Source organism: Nannobrachium achirus (genome assembly GCF_963921795.1).
Source record: "Nannobrachium achirus genome assembly, chromosome: 24".
NCBI classification, from domain to species: domain Eukaryota; kingdom Metazoa; phylum Chordata; class Actinopteri; order Myctophiformes; family Myctophidae; genus Nannobrachium; species Nannobrachium achirus.
The window spans coordinates 41,555,795-41,570,398 of NC_137831.1; the positions used below are offsets into that span (position 1 = coordinate 41,555,795).

General features: G+C 42.2%; 1 protein-coding gene across 1 annotated transcript in view; it reads left to right on the forward strand.

Annotated features, from left to right (window-relative positions):
• Window positions 1-14,604, forward strand: part of LOC308280309 (striated muscle preferentially expressed protein kinase-like) — a gene marked incomplete at both ends in the record, with an annotated part of 163,613 nt that overhangs the window by 38,866 nt on the left and 110,143 nt on the right. Inside the window, one exon of the mRNA XM_080720571.1 lies at window positions 14,081-14,188. Within this exon, the coding sequence (XP_080576697.1) occupies window positions 14,081-14,188 (108 nt within the window). The remainder of the gene's footprint in view (window positions 1-14,080; window positions 14,189-14,604) is intronic.

Genomic DNA, 14,604 nt, shown 5'->3' on the forward strand with positions numbered 1-14,604 from the left:
TTTTTAGAAATGTCAGCCCCTGCCTCTCTAACATTCTCTGCACGTCCCTGTGAGAGTGCATGATTGTGACTCTTTGTCATCAGCGCGGGGTTATCTTTGTGTGCATGTTATGCACGCGTGTGACAGAAGAAAACATGTAAGGGTGGGTTTAAAGCGAGTGACAGATAGATGGGTATAGTTGTACATTCCGCTCACGTTCCCCGCAAACAAAACAGGCTTTTCTTTGAGGGATTATGTTTTATTGGCTGACCTAGATTTTATTCCCACCCCCGGTGAGATAAAATGGACTGTGGAGAGAGACACACATATTCAATGTCAAATGTGTCATATTCCCTGCCTCTGATATATTGGTGTTGTTTTATTTCATGGCGAGGCTGTGAAAGATATGCACATTGAGACGACTTTAATGTTTGTGAAGTTAGCCTGCTATCCATTCGTCTTTGGCGTTCAGTCGGTCGTACACAAAAAGTTTGTCATACATACAGTACATACATCTTCATCTTGCCTGTGGGGCTAATGGGGGCGGCATAGCTCAGGGGTAGAGAAACCGACATTAGAGCGCGAAGGGTTCCCAGTTCGAATCCAGGCTGTGAATTGCAGTGGAGTAAAAGTACAATATTTGAATCCGAGATGTAGTGGAGTAGAAGTGAAAGTATTATAAATATATAAATATTCAACTATAGTACAAATACCAAGTACAGTACTTAAAGGGGTACTGTCACTTTAAAAAGTCATCTTAAAATATGAGTTAATATTTGTATGATGTCATTGTGGTAATGCGCAATTGTAAGCCAATCAAATTAATTGACTGTACTTAGACTACTTATTGCACTGGTCAGCTGTTGTTGGGGGGCGAGGGGCAGATTACACTGTGACATGAGTTTCAGACTGTTTCAGAGAGACCACTCTACTATTATAATTTTGGGGCGTGTCAGCGGGCCTTTAAGTAAACGTACTTTTACACCACTGTGTTTAGTTCAGCGTAGCAAACAGCCCCCGGCAGCAGGCTTATGCTTTGCGTCGCATCCAGCCCTGCACAGTACAGTGGTTCAGGCTGGCTTGACATGGAATCTGGATGTTTTATTGATGGCTGGTGTGGGCCGTGTCTGTGAGCCGGCTGTGTACCGGGGGCTGTGTTCGCCTGGAACTACACTGCCTCTCCTGCCTCCCCCCATCCAGGGAGGGGAGGTAAAAAGTAGGGATGGGACGATATGAAAATGTCATATCACGATTATTGTGACAAAAGAAATCGCGATTTACGATATTATCGCGATAATCTAAATCCATTATCCTGGGGCGGAACAAAAAAATAGCAGATCTACAAGCTCACAACGCGTCGCTTTGCGACGCGTTGTGAGCTTGTAGATCGGCTATTTTTTGGGCAAAGACATTTGATAGAGAGTGAAAAAAAGACGGTATCAAGTATATTATAAGTACGTTTTACCAATAGAGGGTTTAAATGGTACCGGATATGCAGCTCGGCAAATAAAAGGTGAATTGATCCCAGTGCATGATGGAGGACGATATCACGATAAATTAAATCTCCGCAATGCGATTATCGTGAGTGTTTTTTATCACGATAAACGATAATATCGCTTATCGTCCCATCCCTTGTAAAAAGGGAAGTCAGAGAGAGAGAGAGAGAGAGAGAGAGAAACAAAGGAGGAGGGAGAGAGGAAGATGGAGCTCGTGGATTGAGGTTCCTTCTCTTTGTTTTTAGTTTTTTTATTTTTAAGTGGGCGTGAACGGGAGGAGGGCTGAGCTTATATATCCATGTATCGGAGGTAAACAGAACCGACTAAATCTCTAGTTTCTTTCTTTATCTCGCTCTGTATCACATCTGCCCCCCTCCCCACACTTTCTTCCGTTCCTCCCCGTCTCAGCCACTTTCATACAGGCTCTGCTTTTGTCTTCTTTTCTCTCTGCTCATCCTCCCACCCTCCCTCCCTAAATCTATCGCTCTCCCTAGCTCTGTCTCTCTCTCTCTCTCTCTTGATTGCCTCTCATCTCATACACACGCCGCAGCTGCTCAGAGAAGGACAGAAAACACTCCCAACATCTTCTCTTTGGGTTTTTTGGTGTCGTCCCCCCTCCTCCGCCCCCTCCCCCTCCCCCTCCTTTGTGCTCTCATCAACCGCATCATCAGACCCTCTCCGCTCCGCGCCGACAAAGCTGTCGTAACTGGCAGCCTCTCGCGGTCTGAGAGCGCTCTCAGCCGAGGCAAGGAGGGAGGGTGGAGGGGTGGGGTGGGGGGTAGTACCAAATCCACGGAGAAGAGAGTCACCTCACTCTCTCTCTCTCTCAGCTGCTACGTCACACAGACGCTGTTCATATCGGCGGACACACAGGCGCGCATAGCACGCACGCACGCACGCACGCAACACACAGAAACCTGGCTTTCACTTAATTTGCATCCTCTTTGGATCTCTCCTGAGCTCTCTCTTTCTCTCTCTTCTCTCTCTCTCTGTGTCTCTCTGTTTGTGTGTGTGTCTGTGTGGTTCTCTCCCTCTCTCTCTCTCTCTCTCTCTCCCTCTCTCGCGCTCTCTCTCTCGCTCGCTGCCAGACTGGAGGATAAATACACCCACTCACACTCTCGCACAGCCGAATCCCGTTTTTGACCGAGGATTGTGATGCCACACCCGGGGCTTTTATTTTTCGGACGGGGTTCGGGGAAGTGATGTCTTTGTGAGTTTGTCGTGCCACAGGTACGACGCTACTTAACAGTTATGAAGAAAATCTGGTCAAAGAAGCGTTTTCAGGTGAGTTCGGCTTCTTTCGTAAGGTCTGGAATACGTAGTTTTACTGATGTGATTTTCTAAGCGCTATCATGACCAGAAATTGTTGGCTTTGATGGTACGTTTTTAGATAGACGGACAGTTGCAGTGAGACGTCACGCCACACCCTTTCACTTTTAAATTACAATGGTACTGAAGAAGAGGTTTTGTGTTCTCTTTAAATTAAAGAGAAAACGTTTGTGTAAACCCTGGAACGGTAATGTTGTGTGCGACCTACAGCAGATTTAAAATGTCTCTTCCAGTGGATAAAGAGAGGGTCTTGATATAACTCCTTATGCCGCTATACCCTTCTGTTCCTAAATATTCAATGACACAAAGGGTAGTGTTGGGTCACAGCGATAATATTCACATGTAAAACCGTTGTGTTGTTGCCTGGTGGCTACTCGGTAACGAATGGACCCGACCCGTTTGTACTCCCTTCAAAAAGTTCAAAGTTGAATGAACACTTTTTACTGTGTATATTTAGAACAAAATCAATCCTTGGCTTGGCACAGTACAAGCTTTAACAAACTTGAAATACATTCTAAATTCTGTCGGCCTTTTAAGGGCATGTTTGCAGCGACAAAGTCGTTCCGGGTCGTTATGAAGCGTCTCTCCTGAAATATGTACGTACAGTATGTTGTCAGGTCTGTGGCGGCGTCTACCGTTGTTATATAATATGTTTTTCATAGTATAGGTGACACACATCCCGAGCGGATGAATCTGTGTCAGTATATAACATGTTTTTCATAGTATAGGTGACACACATCCCGAGCGGATGAATCTGTGTCAGTATATAATATGTTTTTCATAGTATAGGTGACACACATCCCGAGCGGATGAATCTGTGTCAGTGGGCTGCAGCCTATTGAGACATCAGAAATGGGGCACCCAGTCCACAAAGAAGACCCAGTTTCTAGAAACAGCACAATAACGCTTGTCTTTTATGAGCGATTCACAGGTGATTTCAGCGTCAAAATCTCCTCAGACATATTTGCTGGATTCAAATAATGCCGCGTGAATTCATTTCTAAATGCTTTGCCAAACAGCCTTCTGAAAGAGATGTTCTATATCGTCGTTGTCGGGTGGAAACCTCGTATCTCCAAGTTTTCAAATGTGGACGTTCTTTCGCAAAGCAAAGCCCGGCTTCATCGTACAAGGCCGTCGCACAAAAGTAGTGGAAACAGCAGATCTACAAGCACACAAGATCGGCTGTTTTCACTAGTTTAAATCATTTTCAAAAGGATAAATGCAAAACGAACGGTTTTGGACATAGAAGGTTTTCACCCAACAACGACGCTATGAGAGCTGGAGTGAAGTGATATGATTGCCTCGGGGCCACAACAATGGGACAGTTGACGGAAGCTTCTGCTGGATTTTGTCAGTAGCCATGTAGCAACCATGCAACTCTTGATCCAATTGACGTACAAAAGAGGGTGGGAAATCCTTATACCCAGAGGCAAGGACATGTTGGAGAAAATCTATTGAATTTGTGTCATTTCACTATGGAAACATTTCTGTCCAACCTCTGCAACGCAGTTACTCGTTCTGTGGACCTCTCCTAACTTGTGAGATTGTTCAGTTTAAAGGAGTAGTTCACCCCTCAAAACGACTTTTTTTCTATCGATTACTCACCCCATGGAGACATCAGTTCAATATAATTTTTTGTATTTTTCGCATTCCTAAGACAAAAAATGGATTATAGTAAATGTACCGGATGGGGACCCAAATGCATTCGGGTCCCCTTCCGGAATCAATGGGAGTATTTTTTTTTTGTAATTAAATTATTGTCTTAGGAATGTGACTAAAACAAAAAAATATGATTGAACTCAAGTCTCCATGGCATGAGTAATCAATAGAAAAAATGACATTTTGGGGGTGAACTACTCCTTTAAAGCACTGCTTCAATCACTGGGTTAATTCCTAGCATTCGAGCATACAAGTTCTGACACATTTAAGCTCTGTTGTCTTTCATGACAAGGTACCCAGATTGAACTAATTCATTGCTACTCTACTACTACTACTAAAATGACTGGCAGCGTCGTAGAAGAGCTCAAAAAGTATTTGTTCTCCATAATAAACTTTGAATAAAGCTCCAGTAACATTTTAGAGCAGTGTTTCTCAAAGTGGATTCCAAGGACTCTGTGGGTTCCTTTAGGGGGGCTAAATTGACCCATACAAGTCTGTAACTCTGACAGTGTACAAATGGAACCAAATGAACCCTAACGGGTCCATTTGGTTCCATTTGTACACTGTCAGAGTTAAGAGAAGACCTTGAAATTTGAACGTTTGGGAGACACTGTTTCAGAGGGCTATTTCCCAGTGCAGAAACATACCTGCGGCCAATAATTATGATGATTGTTGTCTACACGGTGACAAATAGCGGTTCGAGTCTCGCACAGCTATTGTTACAGTTCCTAACTTTTTCAGTGCTGGAGTGTAAATATTACTTTGGAGTAAGCCATTATGAGCCAATGGGTTTTTTCGTTCTCTTTTGAATAATACATTACATTGTATCCTGTATCTTGTTTCAGAGAACTGGGCACACCACGCGGACGTTTGGCCGATTTACCCATGGTGTGTTGTCAGGATGAGCTACTTTACACATCTATTCTGTTCTATTCTACTTTGTTATTATGTCAAGTCAGTGTAACCGTTGCCTAGCACTGTGCTCTGTCATTGTCAATTTTGTATCTGCGTAAACTTCCGTCCCAAGCCGTGTCTCATGCTTTTATCATAATGCATAATATTTTAGCCTCCAGCAGCATGCACTGGACGCCATTACTTTATCCTTCTAAAACAGTGTTTCTCAACCTTTTTTCTGCATGGGCACACTTTTCATGTCCCAAGAATCCATGGACACACATAAATACGGGGGTGTAAATATCATCACTGTCGGGAAGAAACCTTGTATCTCCAAGTTTCAAATTTGTACGTTCGCAAAGTAAAGCCCTGCTTCATCATACGAGGCTGTCGCACAACAGTAGTGAAAACAGCAGATCTACAAGCCTCGCGGTGTGCTTGTAGATCGGCTGTTTTCACTAGTTTAAATCATTTTTAAAATGATAAATACAATACTGGCTTTCAAGCAGTTTAAAGGGGCACAATTGACCCTTCTCAGGGGCACACCAAAGGTCCCCAGGCACAGTGGTTGAGAAACACTGCTTTATCCTTCTAAAACACCTTTTATTTCGCATTCAAATTGCTGTTATAGAACATGTACAGTATATTGTTAGTGTATTTAATGGTTGCTGACAAATGTTACCAAATGAACCCTTAAAGGCATATTCCACTTTCAAAAAAACTTTTGGTCGTTTTATCGCCTAATCAGGTTTTTATGAACACCCTGAACAGTTTTTAATTTGCTTCATTCAGTATTTAGATATTTGATGTACATGTTACCAGGCCCTCCTCCTGCAGGAGGCCTCCCCATACACACCCATTGTAACTTCAAACTCCATTTTAACCATGATAGATTCATTAAAAACACCTATTATCTTTTCTGGTGACTCATACCATCCTAATACGTGAGCAGGCTGTGTTTTATCAATAACTTTTCCAATTACCTTTAATATTTTTTTATTGTATTACACTTTTTCCATTTCCCCCCAAAATTATAAAAAATAATTGAAAACAGTTATTGAAAAAACATGGTCTGCTCATGTATTAGGATGGTATTTTGAGTCAGCAGATTATTATTATTTTTTTTGTGTTTTTAATGACTCAATCATGGTTAAAATGGAGTTTGAAGTTACAATTGAATCAAGCAAATTAAAAACTGTTCAGGGTGTTCATAAAAGCCTGATTAGATGATAAAATGACCAAAAGTTCTTTTGAAAGTGAAATATCCCTTTAAAGGTCAGCAACTGGGAGAGCGTACATTCCATACACTCTCTGGGTTAAATGTAACACTGCACAGTGTGCAGATTGTTCCTTATCGTACATCCACCCCCACAAAGCAATTTCTCTGTAATCATATTGTTGCATCCCTGCATAACATCACTGAGTGAATCATTTCTGGCCTCTCTGGTTTATGGTTTTTGGCGTCCCGGCCAAACCAGAAGCTTACATAAGACTTCCAAATCATATTTCCTTTGGAGCAGCAAAGCTAATTCAACTATACACTGTGTGTGTGTGTGTATATATATGTATCGTCGTTGTCAATTGGAAACCTTGTATGTCCAAAACCGTTAGATTTGTATTTATCATTTAAAAAAAACGAACTAAACTAGTGAAAACAGCCGATCTACAAGCACACAACGCCTCGCAGTTGTAGATCTGCTGTTTTCACTACTTTTGTGAGACTGCCTTGTATGATGAAGCAGGGCTTTACTTTGCGAAAAAAATTACACATTTGAAACTTGGAGATACAAGGTTTCTACCTGACAGTGACGATATATCGCAGTTAGTTTGAGATTCAGTTAGATTGAGAACAGGAGCGCTCGTTTTTGGGCAGTTTTAGGGTAGGGTTAGGATTAGGTTTAGGTTTAGGCATAGTTTTACTGTGATTAGGGTTAGGGTTAGGCATAGTAGCATTCACCAGGTTAGCATTCACCAGCGTGGGACTAATGCATGGGCTTCTTCCACATCCAGGTTGAACTAAAACAAGCGCTCCTTTCCCAATCTAACTGGTTTCTCAAACTAACTGTAACATATATATATATATATGTATCGTCACTGTCGGGAAGAAATCTCATATCTCCAAGTTTCAAATTTGTATGTTTTTTCGCTAAGTAGAGCCCTGCTTCATCATACAAGGCCATCGAACAAAGCTAGTGAAAACAGCAAGCACACAGCAAGCACACAACGCATACAGCGCCTAGCACCGCGAGGCGCTGTGTGCTTGTAGATCAGCTGTTTTCACTAGTTTTGTTCATTTTTTAAATCATAAATACAAAACGAACCCTTTTGGACATACAAGGTTTCCACCCGACCACGACGATACATCGCACTTCGAGACGTTTTTTGAAATATTGCCTCTCGTAATTACATTGCTGAGTCGATTGCCTTTGCCTGCTGTGCAAGGCTGTTTGGCATCTGATACGGGCGGGTGGATCTACTGCACCTAACCACGCACACTTACGCACCACTGTAATTCTTCATAATATACACAGGGCTTTCTTTTCATTACGCGCATTTCCTTCGGCAATTATCGTAAAGAGAAAAGCTGACTTGACTTGCCATAGTAGGCGCGCGATGAGGCGCAATCTGTTTTTTTGTGGTTTATAGCAGTGGTCCTCAACCTTTTCAGGAGGGGACCCCCGAAAGAATCATACTTTAACTGGGGACCCCCGAAATAATCATACTTTAACTGGGGACCCCTCGAAATAATCATACTTCATCTGGGGACCCCCCACCCTGACGAGCACTAAGAGTTGAGGCATTACATTTTGTATAACACGGTTCTATTATGAAAATAGCCGATCTACAAGCGCACAACGCCTCGCGTTGCGAGGCGTTGTGAGCATGTAGATCTGCTATTTTCACAACTTCTGCCTGAATTTGTCATGTTAGAGGTATTGAAAAATCCTTAAATTGTCACTTTAGAAATGTGCATAAACCCTCTATACACTTAAACTCTGTCGGTTTGTTTACTGTGAAAACAACGTTGCACATTAAATTAATCATCCGGGGACCCCCCCCAAAATAATTTGGGGACCCCCCCCCCGGGGGTCCCGACATCCCACAGGTTGAGAACCACTGCATGGTTTACATAGGATCACCCTCCTCCTCCTCCCCCAAGCATCTCTAACCGGTAAACATTATCTGTCAGCCACCCGGCAGTTTTGGCTGCCGGTTTTTTAGACTCTAATGGGTACGAAGAGGATTGGTCGTGTGGGTGAGCAGCGAGATGCTGGTTTCCATAGTAACGGTGCTCTCCCGTCTGCCCTCTCTTGCTGCCACTACGGAAGCGAAGTTTTCCGCTCCTGCCGAAAGCAAAGCTATGGTAAAACGTCGCCTGCCTTGTCTTCACACCCCCCTCCCCCTCCCTCCACCACCCCTTTATCTTCCTCTCCCCTTTGCTCATTCCCCGTTACGCTCGCCGATGTCGGTCCGGCATTTGTTTCAGACTCATCCACGGCCACGTGGTTCACAGCCCTTTCGTTTTCTCTGTGTCCTTTTTGAGTTCTCTGTTTCCATTAACCATTAAACCATGGGTGGGCAACTTTGTTGATGGAGAGGGCCACTATATTTCTATATATGTATTTGCCGGTAGTTATACTCATGTTAACTCTATGAACTTAAATACAAATATGTTGGACATAAAAAAGACTAACATTTTAATACTGCTTTACTAGTCATTAAGCTAAAATTTAAGTGGGTCATGTTTGCATGTTTGTAATTGTAACAGCTGAAATCAATAATATATCAGTATTCCAATATTAACCTGCGGGCTGCATTAAGTGATGGTGGGGGCCGCATGTGGCCGCCAGTTGCCCATGTATGATTTAAACCCTTTAGACTAAGTCAACCGGACTCTGTACTTGGACTGCTTTTTTCCCGTCTACGCCAAATCGCTTTGACAAAATTGGCCAATCTTAAAGCTCACAATGTGCCGCGTTGTGACACGTCGTAAGCTTGTAGATCGGCAATGTTCTTAACGCTAATGTTGAGAATTAATGTGCCCGAATTCACCATCCAGAATATGGATATATACTATATGCCCTTTTCATGCTTTGATGTACGACCTTGTTGCTTGACAAAGATCTTTTAGTTTTGTTGAGCAACACGGCTGTATAACAAAATGTTAATTAGCCTTTGCACTTCGGTTTATTTTATTATTATAGTAGTACAAATTAATTAATACAGTATGTCTGCAGTATGTTGAATTCATCCACTTTATCCCTCTGAGAACCAAAGAGCAGATGCCAGGAGAATTTGGAAACTGGAAAGTGTTTTATGTTTCATCATAGCAGTTTACCACCCCCAGTGTTTATGGTTTAGAACAGGGGTCTTCAACGTGTTCAGGCCAAGGACCCCTTAGTTGAGAGAGAGATGAAGCAGGGACCCCCACAACCTGTTAATAGATTCCATATAGTTTCATTGTTTGACAGCACAATCGTCAGTGTATTTTGGATTCATGTCAATGTATGTTTTCAGATATTTAACCACTTGAACCGTCAATACTTTAATACACTTGACCTTTCACTGTACTTAGTCTGCAATTTTCCACCTCCAAAGCTCTTTTGCGCTGCGAGGTGTTGTGAGCTTGCAGATCGGCTATTTTTGGCTAAAGCTCTCAGAATATGGATGCTAGGGTTCAAGTGGTTAATATAAAAAAGGTGAAAAAAAACAAGTGTCTATCACACAAAGATTTGGAGGACCCCATGTAGTAACTCTGAGGACACCCTAGGGGTCCCGGACCCCCTGTTGAAGACCCCTGTTTTATAATAGATCCTACCAGAAGAACTTACAACCAGGGGTGAAATTCCATTTGTCCTTGTCATCCTTTTATGTCCATTTCCGTGGTTGTGTTTCATTTTTCTTTGAGTGAGTATCTGGCTTATCACATTGGATCATTTGCTTAATGGAAGCCACCCGCAATGGAAACATCACTATCCTTCTTTTCCCCTTTTTAACTGATTGTATTAAAAAAGGTTTTATCCATGATCGCCTCCTTTCCATTGAGGCTCTAATCAAAAAGGCTCAAATGGGTGTCGCTAATCGCTATGACTGTCGACTTTGGGAAAGCTCTCGTAAAAGGCTTTATGTTGCTGGATGCCAACCTGATCTGTTTGAGAATCGAGGGCTACATCAAGACCTTAAGTATCGGTCGGCCCTCTTAGAGAAAATGTGTTTCAAATGGGCAGACCTAATGGCTTTCACAACGGGAGACATTTGGACAGTTTCTGAAACTGGCTCACGCTAATGCTTTCAAAATGGATGACGCTAAAACAGTGTTGATTTCGTCGACTAAAACTATGACGAAAAATGATTGTCGACTGCATTTTTTTCACTGACGAAAACTAAATAAAAACAAAATAAAAACTAAGCTGTGATGACTAAGACTAAGACAATATATTGACCATTTCGTCAAAAACAAAATAAAAACTAGACTAAAACGTTAGGGAGGGACTAGTGCTGAAGAGAGACATTTTATGTTTGTTTGCTCTCAGGTGTTGCGTGCTGAAAATAGCAGATCTACAAGCTCACAACGCGTCGCGGCACGTTGTGAGCTTGTAGATCGGCAATTTTCAGCACGCAATCAAGTGTAAAATCAGTCATTACGTTTTAGTTGACTAAATCAACTGTAGATTTAGTCGCCATGAAATCTTATGATATTTAGTCGACTAAAATTAGACTAAAACTAAAACTTTTCAGGTGACTAAATTATGACTAAAACTAAATTACATTTTATTCTAAAGACTATGACTAAAACTAAATACAATTTTGCTGTCAAAAACAACACTGCGCTAAAAGTTAGACACAGAAAGCAAGTGTCAGAGAATCTGAACAGCCACGAGCAGATGTCTTATGGATTCTGGGTGGATAAGAGATCTATGCAGCCCTAGGGCAGATGGGGTTCTGAGTTATCAGCAGTGCTGGGGAATGAGTATTTTTCACTGTCAGTGTAGACAAAATATGGCAGCCTTGTAACTGTGAGTTTAAAGTTGCTATCCATAACTTCTTTCACTGAATAAAACATTATTTTAACCGATCTGTTTGGTATGGCAGTGGTTCTCAACCTTTTCAGGCCGCGACCCCCAAAATAATCATATTTTAACTGGGGACCGCCCACCCTGATAAGCACTAAGAGTTGAGGCATTGCATTTTGTATAACACGGTTCTATTGTGAAAATAGCTGATCTACATGCTCACAACGCCTCGCAGCACAAGGCGTTGTGAGCATGTAGATTGTCTATTTTCACAATTTATGTCTCTAATATTTGACAGTTTGGCCATGGTTAAATTTGTCATTTAAGAGGTATTAAAAAGTCCTCAAATTGTCATTTTAGGATGGGGAGACACCCTCTATGCACTTAAACTTTATGTTGGTTTGTTTACTGTTGAGAGAGAAAACAATGTTGCACATTAAGTTAATCATCTGGGGACCACCCCAAAATAATTTGGGGACCCCCCTGGAGGGTCCAGACCCTTAGTTTGAGAACCACTGTGGTATGGTACAGTATGTTAATACAATTACACAACTACTGTGGGAGATAGTTAGACCTTAATGACCCCACAAGCGAAATTCAGTTATCATGATATGAAACCCAGGACAGATACAGAGAATGAGATACAATACTACATTAATTAATATCAGTAATAATCAGAGTAGGAGTAAAGTACCAAAAGGGCAAAGGAGTAGGGTCTTGCTTGGCTCTCTGCACTAGGATTCCCCTGGATTTGCGTACAATCACATCTAAGAGCATGCTCTTCAACTGATCTAACTGGTAGATTATAGCAGTAGTTCTCAATCTTTTCAGGCCGTGACCCCCAAAATAATCATATTTGAACTGGGGACCCCCCACCCTGACGAGCACTACTTGGAGTTGAGTTGAGGCATTACAATTTGTTTAACACGGTTCTATTGTGAAATTACCAGAGCTACATGCTCACAACGCCTCGCAACGAGAGGCGTTGTGAGCATGTAGTTCTGGTATTTTCACAATTTCTGCCTCTAATATTTGACAATTTGGCCAATGTTTAATTTTTCATTTTAGAGGTATTAAAAAAGGTCTTAAAAGTCCTTAAATTGTCACTTTATAAATGTGCAGATACCCTCTATCTATACACTTAAACTTTATGTTGGTTTGTTTACTGTTGAGTGAGAAAACAATGTTGCACATTAAGTTAATCATCTGGGGACCCCCCCAAAATAATTTGGGGACCCCCTTGGGGGTCCCGACCCACAGGTTGAGAACCACTGGATTATAGGATGAAGGTGTTGAAGAGGTCGTTAGCAAGCGTTTGCCAGAATGAATTGTGTCAGTATAATAGTCAATTGTTTGTCAAAGAAACACCACCTGCTCCGTTAATGCTCCGTTATGTTGGTTTAGCTTATCGTCACTGTCTGGCAGAAACCTCATATCTCCAAGTTTCAAATTTGTAATTTTCTTCGCAAAGTATAAAGCCCTGCTTCATCACACAAGGCCGTCGCACAAAAGTAGTGAAAACGGCCGATCTACAAGCACACGTTGTGTGCTTTTAGATCGGCTGTTTTTTTTTTTCTATTTTGGCAAGACATTTGATAGACAGTGAAAAAAAGACTGTATCAAGTACGTATAATTATAAGTAACTTTTACCAATTATAGTGGGTTTAAGTGGTACCACATATGCAGCTCGGCAAATTAAAGGTGAATTGATCCCAGTGCATGACGGAGGACGATATCACGATATATATAAAATTAAAGTGAGTGTTTTTTTATCACGATAAACGATAATATCGCTTATCATCCCTACTATAGTCTTGTTATAAAGCCTCAGCTGGATCAGTGTCACGGCTCAATTGCAACCCATTTATTTCACTCCGAGGGGGCTCTCCGTGGCTCGGTTCAAGGACACCATCGCGTCCCCGGTGCCTCTAAGCAAATGTGAGATGTCATTTCCCAATGTCAGACACTTTGTCCTTTTCCATATGTGACCCTCTCCCAGTCCCGACCAACCAAACCATCCCCCTTCCACCTCTTCATTTCTCTCCGTTGCAGGGGTGTCACAAGGTGTAGGAAAGTGGGACTGAGTTACTAGGGCCCAAGGTGGTGGAGGGGCCTTAATTATTGTATACTTTAGCTATTGAAAAATAGCAGATATACAAGCTCACAGCGCGGCACCGAGTACCGCGCTGCGAGCTTGTAGATCTGCTATTTTTGAAAAGTCGCGAAAATTTATGCAAATCTTTGAATGCATGTATTTGTTAAGCGAACATTTGTAACTAGAATTTTGCTTCTGGGGGGGTCCCTGGAACTCAATATTTTGAGATGGGGGTCCGTGGCCAAATACATACCATTTTGGGGGTCCTTCACATGAAAAGGTTTGAGCTCCACACTGACATAGAAACATAGGTTTTTCAAAAAAACCTCAGAAGGATTTGAAATAATTCAAAGATTTTCACGATTTTTCAAAAAAATAGCAGATCTACAAGCTCGCGGCGCGGCACTCGGTGCCGCGCTGCGAGCTTGTATATCTGCTGTTTTTCAATAGTTAAAGCACAGGGGCTCCGCAGTGAATCCTTTTGTACCCAGGGCCCAGAATTTGGTGTGACGCCCCTTGCTCCGTTGCACCATCCTCCATGTCTCCTCCTCCTCTTCCTACCCTCACCCCTCTCTCTCTAATCTCCCTGTTGTCTTCCTCATCCCACCTCTCAGACTCTGAAACCACAGAAGACGAGGCGACGGAGTCCCAGGTTCCCATGGAAACCAAAGAGGGGGCCGGGAGGCACCACCAGGACAAGGCCGGCCGTCGAGCGCCTGCAGGTATTTTTTTTTTGCCTTTTTATGATGTGATATTTCACGCTGCGCCGTGTCCATTGATTGATTGATTGAAGAATTTATTAGAAGTTTGCAATAGAAAAAAGTACAGTTTCATGACAGTACAAATCACTGGTACAAGGTCAACTAAAAGGAGATCCTAGAAAGCCGAGGCTTATTTCCACAGGAACCACACTTTAAGTATCTCATATAATAATCTCATTTGCACTGGTGTAAAGTAACTAAGTACATTTACTTGACCCATTTAGGCCTACAATTATTGAATGCCTTAACCAGTGAAAAATAGCAGATATACAAGCTCACAGCGCGGCACCGAGTGCCGCGCTGCGAGCTTGTAGATCTGCTATTTTTTTGAAAAAAGTTGTGAAAATGTGTGCAAATCTTTGAATATATGTATTTTC